This window comes from Oryza glaberrima, chromosome 9 (genome assembly GCF_000147395.1).
Source record: "Oryza glaberrima chromosome 9, OglaRS2, whole genome shotgun sequence".
NCBI lineage: Eukaryota > Viridiplantae > Streptophyta > Magnoliopsida > Poales > Poaceae > Oryza > Oryza glaberrima.
In genome coordinates this window covers 3,379,306-3,406,909 of record NC_068334.1, presented here as the reverse complement: position 1 = coordinate 3,406,909, position 27,604 = coordinate 3,379,306, and the positions used below count along the sequence as shown (strand labels likewise).

General features: G+C 43.7%; 1 protein-coding gene across 1 annotated transcript; it reads left to right on the top strand.

Moving 5' to 3' along the window:
• The first annotated feature begins 1,634 nt into the window (after positions 1-1,634).
• Positions 1,635-25,852, top strand: LOC127785270 (ABC transporter G family member 1-like). Its single transcript, XM_052312705.1, has 9 exons — positions 1,635-1,942; positions 2,693-2,835; positions 9,258-9,337; positions 22,772-23,236; positions 23,359-23,445; positions 23,759-23,887; positions 24,048-24,236; positions 24,330-24,416; positions 25,202-25,852. Exons 1-9 carry the CDS (start codon positions 1,635-1,637, stop codon positions 25,850-25,852), a joined length of 2,139 nt encoding a protein of 712 aa, XP_052168665.1.
• Positions 25,853-27,604: the final 1,752 nt, after the last annotated feature.

Below are 27,604 nucleotides of genomic sequence, written 5' to 3'. Positions count from 1 at the left end.
ATGGTTTGGCCCACTTTAAGTTGGTTTCAACTGACTTGTGAGCCCTCCAATCCTTGCACTCATGAATGATTGGCTAGAGGTTCATTTTTGTTGCATGTCGGGTGTATTTTCTCCTTAAATAACTTGCATACATATATTTACCAAAACTAGTGGAAATGGTTAGTAGTAAACTCCTACCACTAAGTTTTGATAGTGCATTTGATATTTTTTATTTGTGTAGGAGTTAACGGTTAAAGTTTGCACTTAACGACCGTAAAAAATGGCCTCGATGAAAATGGTCCCCAACCACCTAGAGATCGGATTTGGTGCCCTTAGAGCTCCGGGGCGGCATAGAAGTGCCACCAGAGACCTTGGGTCGGAGGGCGGAGGAGGCGGGTGCCGAAGCTCGGGGGCATTCAGATCCAATGGTCCCCAGCCTCCTACAGACTTGATCTGGAGCTATGTAGCTCGGGGTTGGTGGATACGAGACCGTTGGAGGGGCAAAGGACGCAGGAGGCAGTTGACGGCCGAAGCTTGGGGACGGACAAGATGATGAGACGACGGAGAGGCGAGCTTGTCGACGCTCTGGGGTCAATGTGATGAGGAGATGATGGCGGTGTTGGCCGGAGCTCGGGGGAGGAGAGACGAACTCACTGGCGCTCAGGAGTCGACGTGATAGGGAGACAACGGCAATGGCGGCCAGAGCTCTGGGTGGAGGAGGTGGCTGCCGGTGCTCAAGTGCGAAGAGGCATGGGCGACTTAGGGGGCGTGAGGCGAGAGTGGGTGGGGGGAGAGAAGGGGAGATGGAGAGAGGGGAGAGAGGTATGTGTGGGTAAGGATTCGGTGGTGGGCCGGTGGCTTTGACTTTTTTCGGTGAGAGAGATGTGACATAAAACATAATAGACCCATAAGAGATGAGTCCCCTCACCTGTGACGGCTTGTATTGTTTTTACCCTTTACAATTGCAGGTAAGGTGTGACCTGTGACGGGTCTTTATATGGGCCTGTTAGAGGTATTGCATGTCAGGTGCATATATGAGCTCACAATGACTTCATACTTTGTGATAGGCCATGTCTCACAACCACATATAAAACGGCCTCTAATTAAACCCGTCACAGATAAGGTCATCTGTAATGAAGCATTTTGGCCCATCACAAATAGGCCGTCAAAGATGGGCCAAACTGGCATAGTGAAATAGCCATCATTTGTAGTCTCTCTATGAATTAGCTAAGGAGTAAAATGCATGCCGGGTCATTTAATTTATTTAGGTGTACGTGTCAGGTTTTGAATGGCCAACTAAAACACCATATATCACATGAACAATCAAATGGCCACATGCCATTTGGATTTCTTTTGGTATGAAGAACTCGATAGAATATCGAAATCTATTGCCTAATGAAGGTGCAAAACCACATGCTTTTGTGCGCCATACTGATGGTGTCATGGTGGTGACGAGTTAGATCTATAAGACAGTGGGTGGCGCCCCTAGTTTTACAAATTAAGTAATTTAGGAACAAACTAAACCCATTATTCAAGTATGGGTTGGCTTACTACGCTCGCTGCCTATATATATGGATGCTGGAAGAGTGCAAATTAACCTGAGAACGCCAGTGGTTGTTCGAGCTGCACACACTCGTACACTCCTGATCACCAGTATGGCCACATCGCCGTTACCACGTTGGGCGCCGACGCCGAGCCCGTCGCGCCCGCTGTGCCGTTCTTCCGACGACGGCGGCCGCCGCGGCAACGTCGGCGACCTCCTGCGTTCCCCATTTACCGCCGTGGTCGCGGCTCTCCGCGGGCATCACGCTGCTACCTCCGGCGACGACACCGCGCCTTCAACTGATACGGCGCCGCCGGAGCAGCAGCACACCGCCGGCGGCGGCGAGTTGGATGGTGTCGACGATGGCAGCGGCCGCAGGAGGGAGCGGCTAGACGACGGCGTGTTCCTGACGTGGGAGGACGTGTGGGTGCAAGGGCGAAGCCAGGATAAATGATCGCCGGGGTCATTACTAACCGGGTCTATGTTTTCAACCAAAACGGATTGAAAACAACGCAATTTCGATGTTCCAACTTGGGACAAAAGTAGATTTTGAGTGAAATTTGGAATAGTTTTTCAAGAATTCAAATTTGAAATTGTAAAATTAAACCAAATTAATAAAAAAATATCAAATTTTGGTTAAAAAAAGCCATATTGCTATATTTGGAATCTAATTTTAAATCGAATTGGTGAACCCTGATACAATCTGGGTGTGTTCAGACCTAGCTATGGGATCTGAACCCTTCCCTCTCAGCACGCAAAATAGAGCGAGGTTACCACATGATTAATTAAGCATTATTAGCTTATAAAAAACTTGAAAGATAATAGATTAATATGGTTTTTAAAACAATTTCCTATAGAAATTATTTTGTTAGGGAATTTGAAAAGTTACGAGCCGCTGGCCTTATGCATGGTCTCAAATCTCAAAAACTCAAAGTATATGCATATTCGGCTGACGTATAACCATAAATGCTAGGTAATTTTCTATTTGCTGCTGCTAGTATCGTTTCTAGTTGTCAATTGGAATTTAACACAACAGTCAACAATTAATGTCACCGGGGTCTAATATTTGTTTTCACCGGGGTCATAGCTGGTAAAATAAAGAGGATATGAGAGGTTAAAATAAAATCATTGGGGTCTACTGACCCCGGTAATTGACTGTACCTTCGCCCCTGTGTGGGTGACGGCGGTGGACAGCAGGGGGAAGGCCGCCACCATTCTGAACGGCGTCAGCGGCTGCGCGCGCCCCGGCGAGGTGCTGGCCATCATGGGGCCGTCGGGCTGCGGCAAGACAACTCTACTTGACACCTTGGCCGGTAAAAACATTGCACCTCGTGTTAAAAATAGGGAAATGCTACAGGACATATCCCGTTCAGACGGGATGATATATACCTCTTAAGGTCGAACGGGTATTTGCCTATATCTATTTAGCTATCAGTCGATACCTACTAGGTATAGGTATGGTCCAATATCTCAAAACGGGTATTTGCCAATACCTATTTAGCTATCAGTCAATTCCTACTAGGTATTGGCCGATATCTCATAGGTTTCATTCCGTTTGAATGGGATACCATCATGTAGCATTCTCCAAAAAAATATAAGCACATATGAATCTAATTTATTTCATGCATAAATCATGATGACAAAGAGATTAACTAGTATGGTCATACCGTACGAGTATATTAATACACATGCATAAAAGCAACAGTATACATGAACAGATCGAACATACTTGACATGATTAGCACGTACCGATAGTTCTGTTCTGGAGGAGGCGCAGCATGCATCGCATGTACGACGCACGATACTAAAGTTGATGATGTGCTGCTCAAACGTAAAGGAAGACGACGAAGCATGTTGACGAACAATGACTATGGCGTCCGAGGTGCTTCCCAAAATCTTACAAGACGTTGAAGGCGATGATTCCATAGACCTGCTCTCCTAAACACCGGTGTATGTCGGTGGATGGGATGTAGTAGACTACAAGTACTAGTCCAGTATATAGGAGAAAGCAAAGCCTAGATTAATTTTTACACAAGTTATGTGAAAGCAGTCACTCGGTATTTATAAGGATATCAAGACGTCTACATGATTTCCATATCGCGTAACCGATCAAACTGGATAAGTTGCGAGTAACCTATACAGGTCAAATTTGTCCATCGCAATGTCATTAGCATGCATAAAGTATTAATTATATACTAACTACCTACATATTCCATTTACTCAAAGCTTTTGGAAAATCGACAATGTTTAAGAGACATCTCCTCGTTGAACAATATAAAGTATTTTTCATAACAAATTTGTTGATTCCATTTTTGTTTATCAAATTCTAATGCTTTTTATGATTTAAGGTGTCGAGGTTTAATTAACTCCACGTATTTGATAACGGTGTTAGTATGCTTTTTTTCCCATTGAAATGTGAGGTCGCTTTACACCATAAAAATTGAAATATATATGCGACACTACAAAAATGTTTGCTAGTATATGTGACAAAGATCGAATACTTACACTGAAGAACAATATGGTCAGAATAATAAGAAATTGCAATCGATCATACATGTATGTCAATGTAAATAAGAGCAAGTATAGTAGTATAGTAGTAGGCTATAAGCCGGCTAAATGCTGAGGTGGAGGAGAGAAGAGAGGAGAGAGAGGAGAAGCGGGCTATAAACTTACAGCCGACTTAGACATAAGAACCAAGAAACTTTGTGAGAGAGAGAAGTGGGCTCTATATTAATTGTAAAGAGCTAACTATTGTATGGGTAGACTGAAAGAAGGCTACAGAGAAACTTATTGCCAACAGATCGGCTATATTATTAGCCTTGCTCTTAAGTGGAAATTAAATAGATTAACGGTGGAGAGAGTACGTCTACGTTGCGGAATCTGTAGTCGACTGTGCATGCAAAGGCCTGCTCGACGATCGAGGAGGTAATTGGATCCACCGAATATAGCGGCGGTTGATCAAATTAGTGTCGTTTCTTTATAATTAGTTTAATGCAGTCCTTGGAAGAGTCTAATTGATCGGCACGTACCATGCATATGCTGAAGAGTTGACACCAGTGGATTCATAATTAAACAAGATTGACCCACGCGTCAAGATATTTGCACTAACTAGCGCATAAAAAGATCGGTTACGAAAGCGCTGACTTTTCTTTACCAGCTGTAATCAGTTGTACTCGTTGTTTGTACGGTACAGTACGTACGTATGTGTTGAAGTATGGTACTCATCAGTGTTCCTAATTAAGAGGTATATATATCGATTTTCCTGTCACAATAGAACAATTAATTTGATCCTTGATGACATCGTTAATGCCTCACACAGGGTATGGATCCAGGGCCATTGAAAATGTCTTGAATTTTACTCCAACCGTCTCCTAATATAAGTGATTTTGATATTTTACTTGTACTATTTGACCATTTGTCTTATTTAAAAAATTTTAGAATTATTATTTATTTTATTTGTGACTTACTTTATTATCCAAAGTACTTTAAGTACAACTTTTCATTTTTTATATTTACACAATTTTTTTAACAAGACGAGAGTGGTCAAACGTTACAAGAAAATAAGTTAATATCTTTTATATTAGGGGACAGAGGTAGTAGTTATTAACTCGTAAAAAACGAGTTTTGCAGATGGTCAAAAACCCATTTTCGGAGGCGGATGAAGCAACCGTTTGCATCTAGGTGTTCGTGAAAATCAACATTTTTCCATATGAGTAACGTAACCATATAACAAAGTATCATTTTCGCACTTAGTCACCTATGATGACCGGCTGTGAAAATAATTTTGCAAAAAAAATATAAATTCCAAAAAAAAATTCAGGTAAAACCCTAGCTTCCATTCCCATCCCCCTTCAGCAGTCGCTGCCGTCACCCCTCCCGAGACCGAGGGCAACACTGCTGGTAGATCCGCCCCTCCCAAGGGTGGCGCTGCCGGATCCGCTGTCGTCATTGTCATCGTGCGTGCCAGCTTCGCTCCTGAGAACAAGGGTAGGTATCCGTACACAGTCATCGCTACCGAGGGCAGGGGCTGTGGATCCACCCCGAGGACAGTGCCACCCTCTCCCGAGCCGCTGGATGGAGGGGAAGAAGTGAAAGTGGCAGAGGGGAAAGTGGAGGAAGGATGGGAAGAAAATAAAATGGAGGAGAAGAGGAGAGAAAAGGAGAGAGGGAAAAACAAAAATGAGGCAGAGATGCGGTGTGACGAAGAGAAAAAAAATGTGGAGTAGACTGCAGGCGGAGGAGAGGTCCTCGTCATGGGAAAATTGATTTGGCGGGCAGTCCCCTTAAAGGCCCACATGCAAAAATATGTTATTTTGCCATGCCGGTCTCTTAAGAGAGCTACATGAGAAAATCAATTTTCTCATGTGGACCTTAACCAAAAATCATTCTAATCTTTCTATACATGTGTACGTTCTTTTATCCGCATGTAGTTAATTAAGGAGTGCGTCCATAAAAATCGTTTTTTAAGTAGTGAGACTTTAGATTGTTATTAGATAGGCACGTATATAATTATTTACGCATGTGTTTGCTCAGACTATAGATTGTTTCTAGATCGCTATGGGTATCACCAACATAGCCAATGTTTATTCAGGACTTATTGTTTGCCCTATGGTTTATAAGTCAATGGGAAAATTTGAATTCTAAAACTTAATTTTGAATTTGATTGTGATTTTTTCAGTATAGTTTTTTTAGCTTTGGAGTAGCTTTTAAGTCGCTAAGAACATGTATACAAAAGGTTAACTTTTTAATCGCTAATAAGCTGTTATGATTTATAATATACTTCCTCCATCTACTTTTGATAGGCATATTTCAATCCAACCACCTATCCTTATAATGGCTTTTCTCGGATTTAATGTGTGACTCTCCATTCTTTCACATAAGATTGGCTATATGGCATCGAGAAATGTAAATATTAATGAATCGCATGTTTACGAGGAATAACTAGTAGCATGTTTAAATTGATGATAAGTCGAATTATTTATCCTTAGTCATTGTGCCAAGATAAAATATGACTATCAAAAGTAGATGAAGAGAGTAAGTCATAAGCAACTATGGAGACCTCGTACTTGGAAAAGGTACATTTGAATATGCATCTTTAGTTCTTAAATGCAGGCCATATATATCACAAGTTTGACCCATAATAATTAGGAAAAAGTAAGAATTACCCCTCTAAACTATTGCGACAGTACGAATTACCCCCCTGAACCACAAAATCGGATATATTAAACCTCGAACTATTGATACCGGACGAATTACCCCCTGATTCAATCCTGAGCGGTTTTTATCCTAAGTGGCATACACGTGGCGCCGACGTGGAAACCCAATCAGAAAAAGAAATTAAAAAAATAGGGCCCACATGTCATTACCCCTTTTCCCCTCTTCCCCCTCTCTCTCTCCAGCGCGCGTGGATAGGCAGTGGGCGGCGGCGCACCTGGAGCGGACGGGTGGTCGGCGTGGGGGGGGGGGGGGGGGGGGGGGCGGCAGCAGAGCGCGGGGATGGCGCGGCGGCCGGCGGCCGGTGCCGAGGAAGGCGTTGGATGAGGCGGGCTACATTGTCCCTCCCTCTCTCGCTCTCTCTGTCTCTTTCCTTCTCGGCTTAGGCAGGCAGCTGGAGACGAGTCCTCCCCGGGGAGAGCGCGGCGGCACCGCGCACGGCGTGCGCGGTGGGGAGGCGAGGCGGACGGCGGGAGACGAGTCCTCCCCGGGGAGGCCGCGGCGGGGAGGCGAGGCGGCTGGCAGGCTATGTTGTCCCTCTTTCTCTCTCTGTGTGTCTCTGTCTCTCTCCTTCTCGGCTCAGGCGAGACCCCGAGGCCGGCGGCGGGCGTGGCGGGGGCGTTGAGGGTGTGCGCGCAGCCCACGACGGATCTCACGGGAAGGAATCGATGATCCCGCTGCCGTGTCGAGCTCCCTCGGCGACCCTCCTTTGTCTCGCGCCGCCTCCGTTTCCCGCGCCGGAGAAGACCGCCCCAGCTCGGCCTCCGCCGCCGACACCTTCATCGACGATGAGGCCGTCTTCGGGGAAGGCGACACGTCCGACGAGGCCACGGCGGGCGTGCAGACCTGCGTCGTGTTTGTTGGCGACAACGGTGGCACCGACGGCGTGGCCGTGCGAGCGACGGAGCGCGCCGCGGCGAGGTTTCTGTTGGTGGCGGTGCGGCCGCACAGCGAGGCCGCCTCCTCCTCATCTCGCGCCGCCGCCTCCTCACCTCGCGCCGCCTCGACCTCCGCGGCGGCGCCCTCCACCACCGACACCACCGTCGGCAGGTGCCGGCGCTGCACCTCCTCCAGCCCACCGCCCGTCCCCGCGTCGCCGCCCCTGCGCGCTGCCTTGTAAGAGAGAAAGAAGAGAGAGAGGAGAGAGAGGAAAAGTATGACAGGTGGGACCCACATTTTTTAATTAAATAAAATGCTGACTGGATTGCCACGCGTACACCACGTAGGACAAAATCGCTCTGGATTAGGCCGAGGGTGGTAATTCGTCCGGTATTGAAAGTTTAGGGTGAGTAATGTCTAGTTTTCGGGTTTAGGGGGTAATTCGGCCGACTACGATAGTTAGAGGGGTAATTCGTACTTTTTTTTCTAATAATTATAGAATGGGGTGATCCGGACCTTGGCCCACCTCTAGATCCATCGGTAAAGTACGTGAGATTCGATTGATGTATGAAGCTAGAGTCAACCATATCATGAGAATTATGAGAAGTGCCTATACTTTCATGTCCATGTTGCTGCTCCATACTGATGTAATTCCCTTGCTACAGTGCCATTATCTATCCTTCTGATTGTCCCATTCAAGACATTAGTCGAATCAGGAGTTACTGCTGGTTCATAAATCATAATTAACAAGAATCACTGCACTGCTCTATCGCTTTTGGTCGTGGTAAGAACAAGCAGTTATATTTGATATCGGTTTAGATGGAAATTATTGAGAATCGGCAATGATACTTAATTGAGAGGCTTTTTTGGAACAAAGGGTTCTTAGAGAATGTTTGGAGGAATTCAATCCAATAAAAAATTTCCATATATGGTTATTTTGATCAACGGAATGGCTATCAAGAACCCTATAAAATTTCTTTGGATTAGCTCAAAATATAGGAATTTTAGAGGAATTCTAACATGAGCTTCAACCTTTTGAAAAAAAAAAAGATCATTTGCATTTAATTATAGGAATTCTAACATGAGCTTCAACCTTTTGAAAAAAAAAAGATCATTTGCATTTAATTAAAGGGATTCCTGTGTTTTTCCTACGCTCCATCCAATTGATCATTTTTTATAGTTTTTCTGCTATTTAAGTTGTTAGGACACTTCAATTCTACATGTTTTTTTGTATTTTAAAAATCCTACATTTGAAAAGAGCCTTAAATTAAAGGAATCGGAGATGGTTCGTAACTTCCTATTGCTAGCTCTGTACAAATGGAAGACAAAGCATGGCCACAAGCAGTGTTGAGTGTTGACACAGTACTGAGTGCAGGGAAATGACCCACTCATATATAAGTGGCACCTTGGATTGATATTTTTGGATAATGGATTTTTCATTAATCCAGCCTCTATATCCATGAAGGATATAAACAGCTAAAACCTTAGAAAGATATGTAATAAATATATAATTGCATTTCTATAGTAAGTACAACAGTTGTAAAAGGCATAATATGGAAGAACTGGATGTTTATTTCTTAATTCTGGCTGTAACAGGCCATATTTCAATTCATAACATGTGTATCTCTCTCTGTATACACAGGAAGATTGGACTCGAACTTAAAGATGAGAGGACAGATTTTAATCAATGGCCGGTGCCAGAAGCTTGCCTTCGGAACCTCGGTGAGATAAAATGAGGATGTTGAAGCCCATTTATTTTTATAGTATTGCCAATTAATACAGACAAATCTTTGCCCATTTTTTATAGTATTACTGATTTTTTTGTTGTCCATTTTATGAGGATAACTGATGAATGTTTACCTTTCTCGTAGCAGACGAGAAGTGAACATGTTCACTTATAAAAAAGAAGTGGTTATATGAATTTACACTACTAGACAAATAATTACCTATGTGTGGATTTTTTTTAATCTATTCTTTTTGAAAAATTGTTTTATAAATAGACCCCTGAATTTTTTTTTTCGTAAAATGCCAAAATGGACCGTTGCTCAGCCCAAGGTCCTTTGGCACTAAAGTTGAACATCTGGACACCAAAGTGAAACCCTGGCACCTGTACAGCAGCAAAGCCATAGTGGACGCTAATGTGCAAGGGATTCAGCACCGACCTCCGAGGGAGGACTGCCCTTTCTGCACCCCTCCCTTTCAATTTGGTTGATTGGCATAAAATTGGTTAAGCAAGATATATCGTCCTTCATTCTGTCTGATTTGTTCTCATCCTTTTATAATTTGGAAGAAATTTGAGATTGGACTGAAACTCGACCGCTAAGAACTACCCTATCTGCCCTCCACCCTCTCTTCAGTGCAATTGACTAAGCGGTGTGCCCTTTTTTTATTTCCTTTTATTTTGTTTCCATTCTCATTTAGATGGTGTTAGGACATCCTCAATGTTTACTATCCAACAAGGAAATAAGTTGGTCCGTGTCGAAACAAGATTTCGGCAATACTAAAAGGGGGTGGCTATCAAGTTGAAAAAGTGAATGGGTTTAGAGACAAGGAATTTTATACAGGTTCAGGCCTTTTTAATCAAGAAGTAATACCCTACTCCTGTCCGAGGATTAATCCGCCGAGTGTATTATTGATCGTATGATCTGAGAGAAAATCATGCCCCTAGAGGCACCCGGACCCCTCCTTATATAGGGGAAGGGGCCCGTATTACAAAATACAGTCCATATCCCCAGCGGAATATGTAATTACAGATAAAATACAATCGTAACCGACTAGGATCTCGGATATTTCCTTGATATACAAGTTTAGAACCTAACCCGAGTCCTCTTAAAGATATTCTTTCTATACATGGCACCCCATACCCAATCGAACTATACATGCCGTGTAGATATGGGGTATCCATAATCTCTACAGTAGCCCCCGAGACCTTTACAATCGACGAAATAGCCTTCTCTTGAAACATAAAGTAATAATCCGAGTGCTTCAATTTCTTCTGTATAGATCTCCGAGTACCAAAATCAAAGACTTTGAAGGTCTAAAATAGAAAAAACCAGATGTATCGACTAGATGCACCTAATTAGGTGTAGCCCCCGACTATGTGGTTAGTTAAATAAAACTAAACATATAGTCAAGAACCGAGTGGTTTTACAACCGAACATCATATAGCAAAGCATATGCGGCGTTCAATAAAACATCCAGCCGACTGCTTTTAGCTTTAATATACCAAAAATGAAAATATGGGAAGGCCTGAGTGAAAAACACTCTAAAGGTCCATAAATTCACACATTTGATAAGAATCCGAGTAAGAACTCTCAAAAAGATCCATCAAATGTAATATAAATGTGATAACATAACAAGTGATAAGACAAAATAGCCTAGGCTATGACTTACACCAGAAGAATAAGCATATAATATGCCGAGCACATAACTGTTCAAAAACCAGTTATCTCAACAAAACCCAAACAGCTTTTGCAGCCTAAAAAGACTTACAAAATTAGTATAACACTTTTCTGTTGGGCACCTTTTTATTTGCATCGTAGTAATTCCAAAGAATCATCTAACTGCTTCAAAAAGGATTTTGACAGCATTGGGCCATATTGTTGTGAGCAAAAATGCGTAAGTCCCTAAGGATCACAACTAGCCACGCTGGTAATAGAATTGGGCTGAAGTACTGTACAGGCCCAGGCCCATTAGCACTCCTGAAACCCTAGTGAAATAAACGCCGAAGGCACAGCGTCGTTTCATCTTCCCCGCCGAAACTCTCGCCATTTTCCCCATTCTCCTGCTACAGTGCGAAACCACACCGGCGGAAGCTAGGGTTAACAAATCCTCTTCGATCCATCCTCCTGAGCTCCACAAGAACCTTCTGCGCAGCCACCGCATCAATTTCCCATCCATTTCCAGCCATATCTCAAACCAAATCACACCATCCAATTCACCGTCATGGCAAAAGAGAGAGAAAGCTTCGAGAGTCAATGGGCGCCCTCTGATGTAACAGAGGAAAACTTGAAGGAGATGGTGGCGCATGGCATACTTCCGGCGAAGGAGACCATTGGGTGGCGTCCGGCGTGCGGCGAAGCATTTCCAACCCCTGATACCCATGAAGTCGTGGTATTTTCTCATTTCTTCTATGGCGGATTTTCTCTTCCAACCTCAATATTCTTTCGGGGAATTTTGGATTTCTACGGGATTAGTTTACATCACATAAACCCAAACTCCATAGTTCATATTGCCAACTTCATACACGCCTGTGAAGCTTTTTTAGGCATCAGGCCACATTTCGCCCTATTCCGTCGTATCTTCTTCCTCAAACCCCAGCCGAACAAAAGCAAGCCATGCGTAGTTGGGGGAGCTAGATTCCAACTGAGAGGAACTCTGAGCCAAAAGTATTTCTCCATGCCCTTTAAAACTTCAAACAAAGGCTGGCATGCAAATTGGTTCTATGTACAAAACCCCGAGCCTGCACTCCCCGAGTACTCCTGTCTTCCTCCAGTTTATCAGGACACTTGGAATTCACTACCAATGGGAAGGAAGCCGCCCAAGCGCTCGCCCTGATGGACCGTATGCTGAAGCTGAAGGAGCAAGGTCTGCAGGGAGAACAAATCACCCGGCATTTCATCAAGAGCCGGCTGGCCTCAATCAAAGAAAGATCTCGCACGGCCTTTGAATTCGACGGCAAACATGACCCTAACCGTGAAGATCCTGAATCCCTTGAATTCAAGGTTATGAAGGAGAGAATGTATAAAATCTTCTCAAATGCAATTGTAGTCAGCTATTCGCACTTGCTGCCAGTGGTGCCATACAATGCCTTCAATCCCCCTCCACCGGTATGTATTTAAAATCCCAGCTTGTCTCTAAGCATGCTTTTATCATCTGCAAAGTTGATAGAAAACTTGAATCATCATGCCCAGGAATTCGCCTTGATGAAATCAGACCCTCCAATTGCCCAACGCCGATCACCTCGCCGGCAGACTGGTCAGGCAAGTGGAGGACCAAAAATTCGGCCTGATACTCAATCAAACATCTCAAAATCAGCCATCCAGTCGGACTCGCGCAAGAGGAAATTGGTTCTGAGTGATGATGAAGGCGACGATGCTAGAAAATCTAGCAATAAAGAGGTGACTGGAAAACAACCAAGGCAAACCAATCCGAAGAAGAAAACATCCAGTCGTCCAATGCCAAAGATCAGGAAATCTTCCAGGTATGAATCATTCGACCATCTTCCTCGTAGTGCTGCTCACTCACTGTTGAAATAATACTGATGGCATAACTCAAATTCGTAGGAAGCCATCTGATATAGATCCTTCCGGAAAAGACTCGGAGCCGACTAACATGGAGATAGTTCCTTCAAAAGAAACCGGGCCAACTGCAGAAGATTGTCCGAGTGACAAACAACAGGCAACCGACAATGTAGAAGCTAGCAATGAGCCCCCGACTGGGAACCAGTCGGCCAAAGCTGGAGCCGATGCTAATCAAGAGCCCCCTACTGGAAACCAGTCGGGTACAGAGCCAAATAAAGATATTCCCAAAGTAGAAACTCAAATGAACAGCCCTCCTAGAAAGGATGCCAGTGCCGATCTAGGGCCCAGCTCTCCTGCCAAAGTACAAGAGCCTGCTCGTCCTCGACCGGAAATTATTACAGGTAAACACATCCTCCAAATCCGTTTTGATCTGACAGACCTTCTTCAATTGTTTCACCTTTATTCATGGATGCCCAAGGCCCATTGATCGGCGATGAAGAGGAGATTCTCCGGATACAATCAGCTGAGGATTCTCGCCCACCCATTTTAGTCAAGTGGTGGGATGACGACATGTAACCTCAGGGAATTGTAATAAACAAGCAAAAGGAAGACGAAGAAGTATGCTTACTAAAAAAAGCACTCAGCCAAGCCACTCGCATCGTAAATGTAAGTCTCCTTATGCACGGCTTCAACCATCCTGTTTACTACTTTGCTCAAATACAAACAAATTCGTATTGCAGAGAATCCATCTCAGGAACGAAGCGAAGACTGCAACTCTTGAGAGGTTAGTTCCCCATCTCGGAACCCTTGAGACCACTAGGCATCAATTGCACGAAGCTAAGGAGCTTGCCAGAAAAACTGTGCATGATCTACGGGACCGAATCGCTGAGCTTCAAGATTCCAACTTTGAGCTGAGCGGTTCGTCAAAAGGTGAATACAATCTCTATCCAACTTACTTATGCTGCCACTCTTACAATATCAATTAACAAGAAGCAATGCAGTGCAAGCTGCTAAGATATCTGAATTGGAAAAACGGATCCAAGCTCTGGAGAATGACAAGGCCGAATTGGCAAGACAAAGGGACTCGGCTCTGAAAGACGTCGAAGGTAGTGGTGACGAATACTCCAGAAACTATTCCTTCCCTTATGTCCATTTGTTGATATAAATCTATTTATGCAGATCGCAAAATCAAGTCTCAAGCTCAATTCGATGTCTTGGTCAACAAAATCAAGAGGCTTGAAGTGGCTAGGGATGAAGTCGCCAATGCTGCTACCCCACTCGTCCAAGCCATGTTCTTCAATAACAATGGTTCGAGTACATTTGATGCTTCCAAAATCTTCGACAAGCTGAGAGTTGCTCCGGATACATACTTTAAGAATATCAAAGAGGCTGGGAGTATGGGGGCAAGCCTGGCGTTGGCAATGACCAAGTCTTTATACTTGAAGATCGACATTGACGCCATTGATGGCTTTGCAGACGGGACGAGCGAAGAAGCCGCCCTTGACCTCATCAACGATGTGCAGAAAGCCGCCGATAAGATAGCAGTTGATGTAGTTGAGAGATTCCAGGACAACGACCTTCGGCCGACTGGATCTGATAATTCCGATGAGGAAAAAACTGACACCGACTGATGTCATATTATAACAATGATTCTGATGATGAAGATGATGGAGGCACAATTTGTACAATACTGATGAATTTATGCTGTGCTTGATATTTCAAACTTAGCTCCTGATTTCTTAAAAGCTTTTGTCAAACCTTATTGAGCCTAAAACCCACAAAAGTTATTAAAAAACTTTCAGTCCTCATTGACTAAGCCAAAAAATCAAGCAAGGCAATGATAAATTAAGTAAGCAAATTGAATTGATAAAAATCACACTCCATTATTATTATAGTAGCCCCCGACTGATAACTCAAGGGAAAACTTGATGTTAGCAGTCAAAGTAGGGAAATACAAAGGTAATGCCTAAGCATAAAAACGACGAAGATGTTCAATATTCCAAGAATTGTCGATAGGAGTACCGTCTTCACGCTTGAGTCGGTATGAACCTGGCCGAGTGACTTCGGAGATTATGAATGGTCCTTCCCATAAGGGGGATAACTTGTTCCTATGTCGTGTAGTTTGAATTTTTCTCAGAACCAGGTCGCCGACTAAAAAAGCTCGTGATCGAACGTTGCGATTATGATAATGGCGCAACCCTTGCAAGTACCGTGCCGACTGAATTAGGGTTGCTTCGCGGGCTTCTTCCAATCGGTTAAGATCATCTACTCGGTCTTCTCCGTAGCGCTCCTCGCTGAAGTTGCGGAAACGTAAAGATTCAAATTCCACCTCGTTGGGCAACATTGCTTCCGCTCCATAGACTAAGAAAAACGGTGACTGGCCCGTGGCCCGACTGGGAGTGGTGCGCAGGGACCAAAGTACAGATGGCAGCTGTTCCACCCACTTGCCGGCATAGGGATGCAGTCAGTCGAAGACTCGCGCTTTTATCCCTTGATGTACCATGCCATTGGCGCATTCAACTTGTCCATTACTCATGGGATGTGCTACGGAGGCGTAACAAATCTTGATGCCGAAGTCTTCACAAAAGTCTTTAAATACTCCGCCAGTAAATTGAGTGCCGTTATCGGTAATGATTCGATTGGGTACCCTGAACCGATGAACAATGTTGATGAAGAAATCTCTAGCCTTGTCTGCCGTGATTGTGATGACCGGTTTAGCTTCAATCCACTTGGAGAATTTGTCAACAACCACAAAGAGGTGAGTATAACCGCCAACTGCCTTTTTAAACGGGCCGACCATGTCATGCCCCCAAACCGCAAACGACCAAGACAACGGGATGGTCTGCAACTCTTGAGCTGGTAGATGAGTTTGTCTGGCGAAAAATTGACAACCCTCGCATGTCCGCACAATCTTGTCGGCGTCGGACACAGCTGTGGGCCAGAAAAAACCTTGCTGATAAGCCTTGCCAACAATGGTTCGTGCGGCAGCATGATTGCCACAGATGCCTGAATGTATATCCTTTAACAATTGTCTCCCCTCCTCTAAAGATACACCGTGTTGCAGGATTCCTGATGGACTTTTCTTGTACAGCTCGGTTTCATGAATAATATAGAGCTTGCTGCGCCTGGAGATCTGCTCGGCTTTATCTTTATCTTGGGGGAGTTCTTGTTTAGTCAAAAATCTTATGAGGGGCTCTCTCTAGTCGGCTTCAATCATACCTACGTTTTGAGCGTCCGTGGCTTCGATTGTTTCTTTCCTTGGTACGGTTGGTTCGTAAAGATGTTCAACAAATACGTCAGAAGGAGCTGCTTCTCGTTTTGAACCAAAATTAGCCAGTCTGTCGGCTGCTTTGTTATTGTGCCGAAGAACATGGGTGAGTTCGAGTCCATCGAATTTGTCTTCCAACTTGCGTACCTCTTGCCGATGCGGTCATGTTATCATTAAGGTAGGACCACTCTTTCATAACTTGATTAACGACCAACTGAGAATCTCCATGAACTATCAGATGCCGAATTCCCAAAGAGATTGCAATCCTTAGTCCATGAAGAAGCGCCTCGTATTCCGCCACGTTGTGAGATGCAGAAAAATGTATCCACAGTACGTAGCTCAGTCTTTCTCCAGTCAGGGAAATTAAAACAACCCCAGCACCAGTGCCTGAAAGCCTCTTCGACCCGTCAAAGTGCATGGTCCAATACTCCATCTTCTCCTCGGGCATATCTTCTTGGCACTCGGTCCACTCGGCGACAAAGTCAGCTAAAGCTTGGGACTTGATCGAAGTTCGCGGCTTGAACGATATATCCAAGGACATCAATTCTAGGGCCCACTTTGCCATCTGCCCATTTGCTTCGCGATTATGAAGTATATCGCCGAGTTGAAACGATGTGACCACCGTAACCGAGTGATCTTGGAAGTAGTGAGATAGTTTCCTGACGGTAATTAAAACGCCATGTAATAGCTTTTGAACCTGAGGATATCTTGTCTTGGAGTCAGCCAAAACCTCGCTAACGAAGTAGATTGGTCGTTGGACTTTTTGAACATGGCCTTCTTCTTCACGCTCAACAATCAGGACTGTGCTTACGACCTGGGAAGTTGCCGATACATATAACAACAACGGCTCTTGCGGATGTGGTGAAGCTAAGACTGGTGGAGTAGTGAGGAGTTTTTTGAAGTCTTCAAAGGCTTTTTGTGCTTTAGGTCACCACTGGAAGTTGTCTGTTTTCTTCAACAGCTTGAAAAAGGGCATCGCCCGCTCGCCGAGTCGCAAAACAAACCGGCTGAGCGCTGCCATGTAACCAGTCAGCTTTTGAACATCTTTCTGGGAACTTGGCGGTTTCATGTTGAGGATGGCATTGATTTTCTCCGGGTTGGCTTGTATGCCTCTATGAGACACCATAAATCCAAGCAGCTTCCCTAACGGTACTCCGAAGATGCACTTTTCAGGGTTTAATTTCATCCTGAAAGCGTGGATGCTCGCAAAGGTTTCTTCTAGATCCGTGATCAAATCATCCTTCTGCTTGGTCTTGACGACTACATCATCCACATAAGCTTCAACATTGCGGCCGATCTGAGTTGAAAAACATTTCTGGATCATGCGTTGATAAGTTGCTCCTGCATTCTTTAATCCGAAAGGCATGGTGATGTAGCAGTAGGCCCCGAAGGGCATGATGAATGAAGTCTTTAAGCAGTCGGATTCCTTTAGTCGGATCTGATGATATCCTGAGTAGCAATCCAAAAAGCTGAGTAGCTCGCAGCCGGCGGTTGAGTCAACTACCTGGTCAATGCGAGGCAACCCGAAGGGATCTTTGGGACAAGACTTATTGAGGTCGGTGTAATCAACACACATACGCCATTGTCCCGTCTTCTTCCGAACCAGGACTGGGTTGGCCAGCCAATCGGGATGAAGGACTTCCTTAATGAAGCCAGCTGCTAACAGCTTGGTCAGCTCCTCCTTGTTCGCATCCTTCCTATCCTGTGCGAAGCGGCGGAGTCGTTGCTTGATTGGTTTAGCGTCTTCCTTAACATGTAAAGAGTGCTCAATCACCTCTCTAGGAATACTAGGCATATCGGATGGTTTCCATGCAAAGATATCTTTATTATTTTGAAGAAAGGTAATGAGCGCGCTTTCCTATTTACAATCTAACTCAGCGCCTATTACAGTAGTCTTAGTAGGATCAGAGGGATCTAGAGGAATTTTCTTGGTCTTGGCGTCGCTTTCTCCACTCTTTGGCATCTTGGTTGCAGGCGGTTGCAGGCACTTCTCCTTCGCTTGCCGTGGTTGCAGCCAGTCGGATATCTTCTCGGGCGATCGTGATCTCGCGGGTTTGGGCCATCTTGCAGCTTTCCTTGTTGCATGTGATGGCTTGTTTGATGTCGCTCCGCAGGGATATGACTCCTCGAGGACTAGGCATCTTCATCATCATGTAGATATAGTGCGGGACTACCATAAACTTGGCTAACACCGGGCGCCCGAGTATGGCATGATATGCTGTCTCGAAATCAACAACTTCGAAGCAGACGTTTTCTGTGCGTAAGTTCTCCCGAGTGCCGAAAGTAACCGGAAGAGTGATCTGGCCGAGTGGCGTAGCGGATAGCCCTGGAATGACTCCGTGAAAGGGCGCATTACTCGGTTTTAATTCCATGCGAGGGATTTGCATGTTGTCCAGGGTTTTGGCGAAGAGGATGTTGAGTGCACTGCCGCCATCAATGAGGGATCTGCGAAGCTTGACGTTGCGAACCACTGGGTCTAGTACCAGGGGGTACCGCCCCAGGTGGACCACTCGGTCTGAATGATCCGAGCGGTCAAACTTGATTGTTGTCTCCGACCACCGAAGATATTGGGGCGTATCGGGCTGAACAGCGTTAATCTCCCGTTCGGTCAGCTTTTGTTTTCTCTTAGATTCATAAGCCAGGGGTCCGCCAAAGATGTGATTGAGCTCCTTGCGATGGTCTTGAAAACTTGTTGGGGCATCGTCGTCATCGTCCTTTTTTGACGTGCTTTGTTCTCCGTCGGAGGCCTTTCGTGCGTTCTTGGCGTATTGTTCTGCAAACTGTTTGTAGACGAAGCAATCTTTGGCCGCGTGATTGGAATTGGGATGATGCGGACATTGGGAGTTCATGATCTTGTCAAAAGTGTTGACGCACGAACGTTGTCGGGAGGAATGTGTAGTAGTTGCAACAAGTTCCTCGGGCTTACGCTTACGGTCCTTGTGATTGGTACTTCCACTCCCTCCCGTAGTCGGCGTATCTTTCTTCGGCTTCCAAGTGGTGCCCGACTACTTGGACGCGATAATGGCATCTTCGGCTTTGGCATACTCGTTGGCTTTTTCGAACATCTGCTTGACCGTCCTAGGGGGTTTGCGCCCGAACTTGCCGACTAGATCTTCGTGACGAATTCCCTTGGTGAAAGCAGCAATGATGACATCATCAGTAATGTCGGAGATCTTGTTACGTTGCTCAGAAAAGCGTCGGATATAATCTCGAAGGGATTCTCCAGACTTCTGAATGACGTTGTAGAGATCAAACTGTGTGCCAGGGCGTTCAAAGGTGCCTTGGAAGTTGGCGATGAAGTGGTCACGAAGTTCCGCCCATGATCCGATTGTGCCACGGGGTAACCCATGAAGCTAGGATCGGGCAGAATCCGCTAGAGTCACAGGCAAGTACTTTGCCATGGCTTTGCTGTCTCCTCCTGCTGCACGAATTGCGAGACCGTAGACGATGAGTCAAGACTCCGGATTAGTGGTGCCGTCATACTTCTCGATTCCAATCGGTTTGAAGCCAGCTGGCCAATCCACTCGACATAGGTCGCTTGTAAAGGCAGCGACTCCATCCACGTCGTCGTCATAGCGATCCGGTGAATGGTGGGGGGCGTGGCCTCGTGCCGCACGGCGCTAGTTGATAGTATCACGAAGATCGACGGGGCGCCTGCGAGGTGGGGAGCGTGGCCGTTCAACTCGGCGCTCCCTGTGTCGTTCAGGAGGCGAGTGGACAGATCGCTCGTCGTGACCCCTGCTCCTGCGATTGGATCCCGCGCCGGCGATGCTGAGGCTTGGCTGGTGATAATCTTGAGATCGAAGATGGGGAACTCGGCTGCCAGTCGGCGTGCGGACGCTTGCGGAGTTAACCGGGACCGAGGCGGCGATCATGGTCTTGGTCTGGTTCAAGATGTTGACGACGTGATCAGCTTGGTTGAGTGCATCTTCCTTGAGGAGGGTGTCGAGGAGAGTGATCGCTGCAACCGCGTTCTGTTGAGGGGTGCGAAAGACCGCTGTTCCCTCGATGTCTTGCTGCCCGATAAGTTCTCGCGCTCGTCACCCGGCGTCCAAGGCTCGTTGTCGTCGGTCCTCAGCCTCCTTTGCAGCCCGTTTGTGTTCCTGTTGCTCATGTTGCAGCCGTTCTCGCTCTTGTGCCTGGCGCTCCTCTTCCAGTCGGCGTCATTCGGCTTCCTGTTGTACGCGTCGCCCTTCTGCTTCTCGGGCTTGGCGCTGTTCTTCCGTCTCGTTGTCAGCCATGAAAACGCCAAAGTAGAGAGGGGTGTAGTTATCTTCAAAGCCCTCGTCGAAGTCGTCGAGGTTGCGGTTGTCGTAGCGATAGCCGAAGTCATCGTACTCTACGATCTCTGTTGGTCGTGAGTCGACGCCGGGGGAGCTGAGGTAGCTGTCCAGTTGGTCCGTCGAAACCGTGCCGAGTGGCTGGAGTATGACGCCGACTTCCCTGGAGCTAGGCCGGACCGGGGCTGAAGCCGGATCCCGCCTAGGCCTACGGGGAGAAGACGCCCTTGTAGTGAAGACAGCAACCAAATCGTCGGGGAGTTTCATCAGGATTGGCGGATAGGCCCCATCGTCTTGATCTGGTCGTGTTGGAGTAGATTGGATCTCGTCCGAGTGGTTTGAAGCCAACTCGGCGGAGATGACCTTGGGGTAGACCTCGGCCGAGTTCGGGATACCGAACGGGGCGGAGATCTGGCCTCTTCCCGACTGGTTCGAATCCAAGTCGAGGAGAGAAATCTTGCCGAAGTCGTTGGTGATAAAGTCTAGGCTGCCGAACCGAAACGCCTGCCCGGGAGGGAAGATGAAATCGTTGATGCCGGAGACGGAACCCATCGCACTAATCGACGAAGAACTTGACGCTACCCCTACCTGGCGCGCCAACTGTCGAAACAAGATTTCGGCAATACTAAAAGGGGGTGGCTATCAAGTTGGAAAAGTGGATGGGTTTAGAGACAAGGAATTTTATACAGGTTCAGGCTTTCTTAATCAAGAAGTAATACCCTACTCCTGTCCGGGGATTAATCCGCCGAGTGTATTATTGATCGTATGATCTGGGAGAAAATCGTGCCCCTAGAGGCACCCGGACCCCTCCTTATATAGGGGAAGGGGTCCGTATTACAAAATACAGTCCATATCCCCAGCGGAATATGTAATTACAGATAAAATACAATCGTAACCGACTAGGATCTCGGATATTTCTTTGATATACAAGTTTAGAACCTAACCCGAGTCCTCTTAAAGATATTCTATCTATACATGGCATCCCATACCCAATCGGACTATACATGCCGTGTAGATATGGGGTATCCATAATCTCCACAGTCCGTGTTAGGTGGCATTAGCAGATTGAAGAGGTTCCACAATGTATGCATGTGTAGGTTAGAAAAATAAGGTGAAACCTATCTTAAAAATATTCCAAGTATATCTAATATGAGCCTTGCCATAATAAAAAAAAGAGTAAAGTGTATAGGTGGTCCTTAAACTTGTAGGGTTGTATCATTTAGATCCCTAAACTCTTAAAATGCTTATATAGGTCACAGAACTTGTCAAAGTGTACCATTAAGGTCCCAGATCGATACAACCCCTCTAGAATCCTATATGGCATTGATGTGGCATATATGCCACATGGATGTGGCGTGTCCTTTTCTTTTTTTTATTTGTTTCTTTTTATTTTTCTTTTTTGTTTTCTTCTCATTCTTCTTTTTTTTTTCCTTTCTTCTGCTCGGGTCACAGAAACGAGAATAAAGGAAAAAAAGGAGAAGAAGAAGAAAAGAAGAAAAAAAAGAAAAAGAAACATTTTTAAATAGGTCCTATTTGTTAGTAAAAAAATGCCATTTCATGTCTGTGTGGGATGCCACATCAGCGTCACGTAGGATTCTAAAGGGGTTATGGCGATTTGGGAGCTAGATGGCACAATATGACAAGTCCTGAGACTGAGACTTAGATTTATATTTTGAGAGTTTATGGACTTAGATGACACACCCCTATAAATTTAAGGACCGCCTGTGCTAAAGAAAAACATGGTGGGATCCACCATAAATTACTTATGTCCTAGTAGTAAGCTTATGGCTTGTTAGTAGCTATTTACCACTTCTACGATGTATCTTCCTATTTTTCCATCACGTTGTGGATGCCCTTGGAGATCGGGATGAAACCCAAAATGTGCATGAGGTCTGGTTTTTGCGCTGACCCCCATCCAGACCAACTTTCACATCGGAATCTGCCAATGGTGCAATTGTGCAAGGTTTCGGCACCAAGGTTGTTAGAGTTGAGATGCAGAATGCCGTGCTAGGGTTGTTTATAATAAGTGTTAAAGGAATCTGTCTATAAATATGTTTTAAAAATGTATCAAATTGTTGAAAAAAAATCTAGTACTTCTGTGTAGAATTAAATTCTAGCCAATATCAAAAGTTCCAAAATTACATAAAAAATTTGAAAAATTACAGTACACAGAAAACTAGTATTACTGATGTATAGACTATCCAATTAAGTTACTACTGTTTTTTCATTTGTATAAAACAATTAAAGCGGGTGAAAGAATTAAAGCGTGCAGTAAAAGCAATATAATTGTTTCTCTAATTAGGAGTTATACATGTTTCACATAGAGATGAAAGTAAAAGTATAATATGGATTATGCACTGATCAGGCGTACGTTACTCAAGAGAACATGCTAATGGCGACGCTCACGGTGCGCGAGGCTATTTACTACTCGGCGCAGATCCAGCTACCGGACACCATGACAGTGGCAAACAAGCTGGCGCGTGCTGAGGACACGGTGAGAGAGATGGGACTCACTAGCGCTCTGGACACGCGAATCGGAGGGCGGTCGAGCAAGGGCATTAGCGGCGGGCAGCAGAAGCGTCTCAGCATATGCCTTGAGATCCTGACACGTCCCCGGCTGCTCTTCCTCGATGAGCCTACCAGCGGCCTCGACAGTGCCGCCTCCTTCCATGTCATGAGCCGCATCACGGACCTCGCCGCTAGGGAGGGCATGACCGTCATCGCCGTCGTGCACCAGCCATGCAGCGAGGTGTTTGAGCTCTTCCATGGCCTCTGCCTACTCACTGCCGGGAGCACCATTTTCTTTGGCCCAGCTTCAACAGCTGCCGAGGTTGGTCTATATCTAATGTCATATATACTGGCAATCCTCATATGCATCCTTTGTGTGGTCTTACTTGTGTTTAATTGATTTTTGCCTCTGTTTTTCACATTGTATATTAATTTTGTTTGCAGTTCTTTGCTTCAAATGGCTACCCTTGCCCACCAATGAGGAATCCATCAGATCATTTCTTGAGGACAGTGAACAAAGATTTTGACAAGGTTAAGTTCACTCACAATTAATAGAGTATCATAATTTCTTTAGATAATGGAAAATCATTTACACCTCCAGCTTCTGCACACAATATGCACACGAGTACACGACGCAACCATAAAAGAGAAAAGAAAAAATAAAGGAAATGGAGGCTATGGAGGTACAGCCACCATACGCCCCTCATCAAAACTAAATGAATATCACAAATTGAAACCTTTTTATCCCACCATACACACAAATTGCACACAAGTATGGTAAAGTACATGCCTTTCTTTGTTCTTGAGATGTTAAGTTGCCTTTTAATTTGCTACTAACACACAGGAGAGTGAAGAAAAACTCCAGTACGAGCCAGCTGTTGCAGATGAAGCAATAGATATTTTGGTGAATTCATACAAATCCTCCGACACTTCGGAAGTTGCAAAACAGGAAATGCGTCAAATAAACGAAATGGTTTCTATTCTAAACTCATGTGCACATTTATATACATGTACAAACACTATAATAATTGTTCATCATATTATATGAAAAGTTATAATTACATAACTTATATAATTATATATGTCCATCTCATATATATCAAAACTTATGTTTAACATATTCTTTTGTTCAGGATCGACGGATGATTGGAAGAAACCGAGCTGGTTTTGTTACCAAGACATTTGTACTTACCAGACGTTCATTTGTGAACATGTATAGAGATATTGGATACTATTGGTTGCGACTAGCCATTTATGTTGCCATAAGTCTTTCCCTTGGGATGATATTTTACAATGTGGGCTATGGACCTGATTCAGCTCGAGTAAGTGAAGATTAAACCTTAATTGTCTTTGCTAGTGGAGTGTGCATGTATTCCAATGAAAATATAATTATTAATTAATTTTGTTTCTTTCAGTCAAGGTCATCAATGCTAATGTTTATTGGCACCCTGCTAACCTTTATGGCAATTGGAGGGTTCCCCTCCTTTGTGGAGGATATGAAGGTATTTATGCATTTATATGTATATATCAGTAGGAGCAAACATGTATACTGTTTTTGATTTTATGAAATTTGACTGTACAAAACGTGTAGACTAAGGGACATAACGTCTGGAATCGATTATGCATTTCCGCTTTGTGTTATTCTGTATACTCTAGTGCAAAATCATGATACTGTACAAAGATTCAACAAAGTAGTGTATCAACAGGAATAAACTTTCTCCATAGAGGGAAAGGATAATTTTATTCAACAGATTAACAGAGAAATAACAAAAGAATAATTCATTTCCAATTTAGTATTTGCAGAAATCATGAAAAGCCTCAAAAAGTTTGATAGATGGACGCGTGTGATTTTATATCAGAAAGACGTGTGGAACATGTTTATTCAAGATGGGTTATTTCCAACTCTGATTTTAATAAATCCATATATTATGTGATTTCTCTAGCCATATGTTTGATAGATGGGTGCGTGTGATTTTATATTAAATTAACATGAGAATTTCTATCTTTTCTTATTAATGTGGGAACTTGTAGGTTTTTTGTTGAAGTGTGAGCTTCTAGGAGAGCCTTCAACATGTATATATAAATATTAATTCCAGTAATTATTCATTGAAAATTATAGAGTGACAACTTTCATATTTTTCTAATTAATTTAAATAGTTCAGATGATGCATGAGAGGATACATTTCATGTACATATCAAACAATTACATTATACAACGTTGATATTTATCAAATGAATTTGCATTTGTGCATCACATTTGCTTAATGTACGTGCTCTTACTGCTCAGATCTTCGGGAGGGAAAGGCTAAATGGACACTATGGTGTGGTCACATTTGTCATCTCCAATACATTGTCATCCACCCCATATCTTCTCCTTACTGCTGTAGTACCTGGTGCAATTGCATACTATCTTACTGGCTTACAAAAGCAGATCGATCATTTTATCTATTTTGCACTAGTGTTGTGCTCATGCACAATGCTAGTTGAAGGCCTGATGATGATCGTAGCAACCATTGTACCAGATTTTCTAATGGGGATCATCACTGGTGCCGGTATACAAGGTATTATGATGCTCAATAGTGGATTCTTCCAACTTCCAAATAACCTCCCAAAGATAGTATGGAAGTACCCAATCTACTACATCTCCTTTCACAAGTATGCACTGCAGGGATTTTACAAGAACGAGTTCTCAAGGTTAGTCCTCCAAAATGACCTAGAAGGACATAAAACAATTACTGGTGAAAAAGTTATCGTTGAGTTATTTCAAGTGGAAACAGGGCATTCAAAATGGGTGGATCTTGCTATACTTTGTGGAATGATTGTCATCTACAGGCTATTGTTTGTAGTGATTATCAAGGTTCTAGATATGGCCAAGCCCATGCTTAAGGGGGTGATGCTTAGGTGCTACACTAAATCTGTTATACATGGCTTAGAGTAACCTTTTTGCTCCCTAATGTGCTTTTGGGAAAATATTCTACTATCTCGCATGTTATGTGGTTTTGTCCAAAAATATATAGTGAGAAAAATAATTGTAATTGTGGCATGGTTATTACTTGATCAAGTCTTTCATGATAGACTAGCATCAAAGTAAATATGGTTATCTTCGTCGATGCTGCCAAGGAATCACATAATAGTGCACTTGGTTTGCCCTAGAATCAACCAGTGAGACAATTATATATCACACACTATGTTTAGTGAATAAAGTGTTTCTAAATAATCTATATTTATATTACTCAATTGAGTATGTGGTTACAATTATCTAAGTATGTGAATAATTGTTGAATATATAGTTTATACATAATGTCTAATTTTAAGAAAGATACTTGACTTTACATCATATATATGAAACAAAAATGTTCATAAGAAAAACAAATGTATTGACTATAATCAGGTTTCACAAGTAAACCCTGCCTCCAAAGATTTTAAGGAAAATCATATTTCATAACTTTTGGCTAATAATTAAACTAACAATATATGAGTTTACTATCCCACATGTGATATATCATTACATTCGTATTTGAAAGTACATTCATATAATGTTAATTGCGTAGTTGTTGATAATATATTACCAATGAAATTTATGGTTAAAGTATAATGATGGAGATGACATGAAAAGCTTATATGCCTTATATTTTGGGACAGAGAGAGTATAATTATGGGACAAAAACTAGCTCCATAGGTCTACAATTCTCAGGATAGGATCCACAATTCCCACCTCCTGCTGGACATTTCCACCAACTTGGCACAGAGAAATTCCCTTGGGAACCATCTCCACATGTTCACCTTAGCCATCGCCAAAAATTTTCCACCACCCGAATTGCTTGGGCATGATCTCAACCTCTAGGTGCATCATGAAGAACAACTTAACAGATTAAGTGTTACCATAATATATAATTAAAGAACATTAAATGACATATCATATAGTTTGCAATTTTTGGATGAGGGAAGAATTGACATCATTTTTACGAAAGAAGAATTGAGCACTTGGTATATGAACAATAACCACTAGGAACAGTAGCGATTTACGAAAACATTTATAGTTTAAATATGTAGACAAATATTCATACCATCTTGCATTAACCATTGCTATATTAGCATATGGTACAAATATGTAGACAAGAAAAAAGGCCATTGTCCTTTTGTATACAGGCAATGCTACCAAGGTGAGCTTCATTTACATCACATAGTTTTTACTTGTTCCAAACTGGCAAGCAAAACAATCACCGCGTAAGAGATGAAACAAAACTAATTGTATTATGATGAACCAACTGGTTTGATAAAACTATACATTTTAATCCAAGAGCATCTACGGGGAGGTAAGAGGAGAACAACAAGATCAAATTCAATCTTACTAATCAATATGGTATATATGCAGAAATATTTATATAGTGTTATTCAGCCAATTTCATATATGAATACTACCAAGCATTCGATAGCGAGCACCCTAATTTGTGTCTGGTGAGAATAGCTACTGGTCTTCTGATAGATTCAATTGTATCAACATGAAAACATTCACGTTTTAAGGCTTCCGATGAACCAATCATCACCTCGCAACCGCTAGACCCACGCATTTCATCATTATCAACCACACTTTCATGTAGTTGACCTTAATTACCAGAAGGGCATTGTTCCTGCAAGCAAACGAAGAAACTCCACAAGAACAAGAAAGAATGTAATTTCAAATTGTATA

Bases quoted from the DNA above. Each gene is read 5' to 3' on its own strand.
- LOC127785270 (XM_052312705.1), top strand. From the start codon at position 1,635: ATGGCCACATCGCCGTTACCACGTTGGGCGCCGACGCCGAGCCCGTCG. The intron at 23,237-23,358 runs GTTGGTCTATAT...TTTTGTTTGCAG, and splicing joins CAGCTTCAACAGCTGCCGAG to TTCTTTGCTTCAAATGGCTA. The intron at 23,446-23,758 runs GTTAAGTTCACT...ACTAACACACAG, and splicing joins TGAACAAAGATTTTGACAAG to GAGAGTGAAGAAAAACTCCA.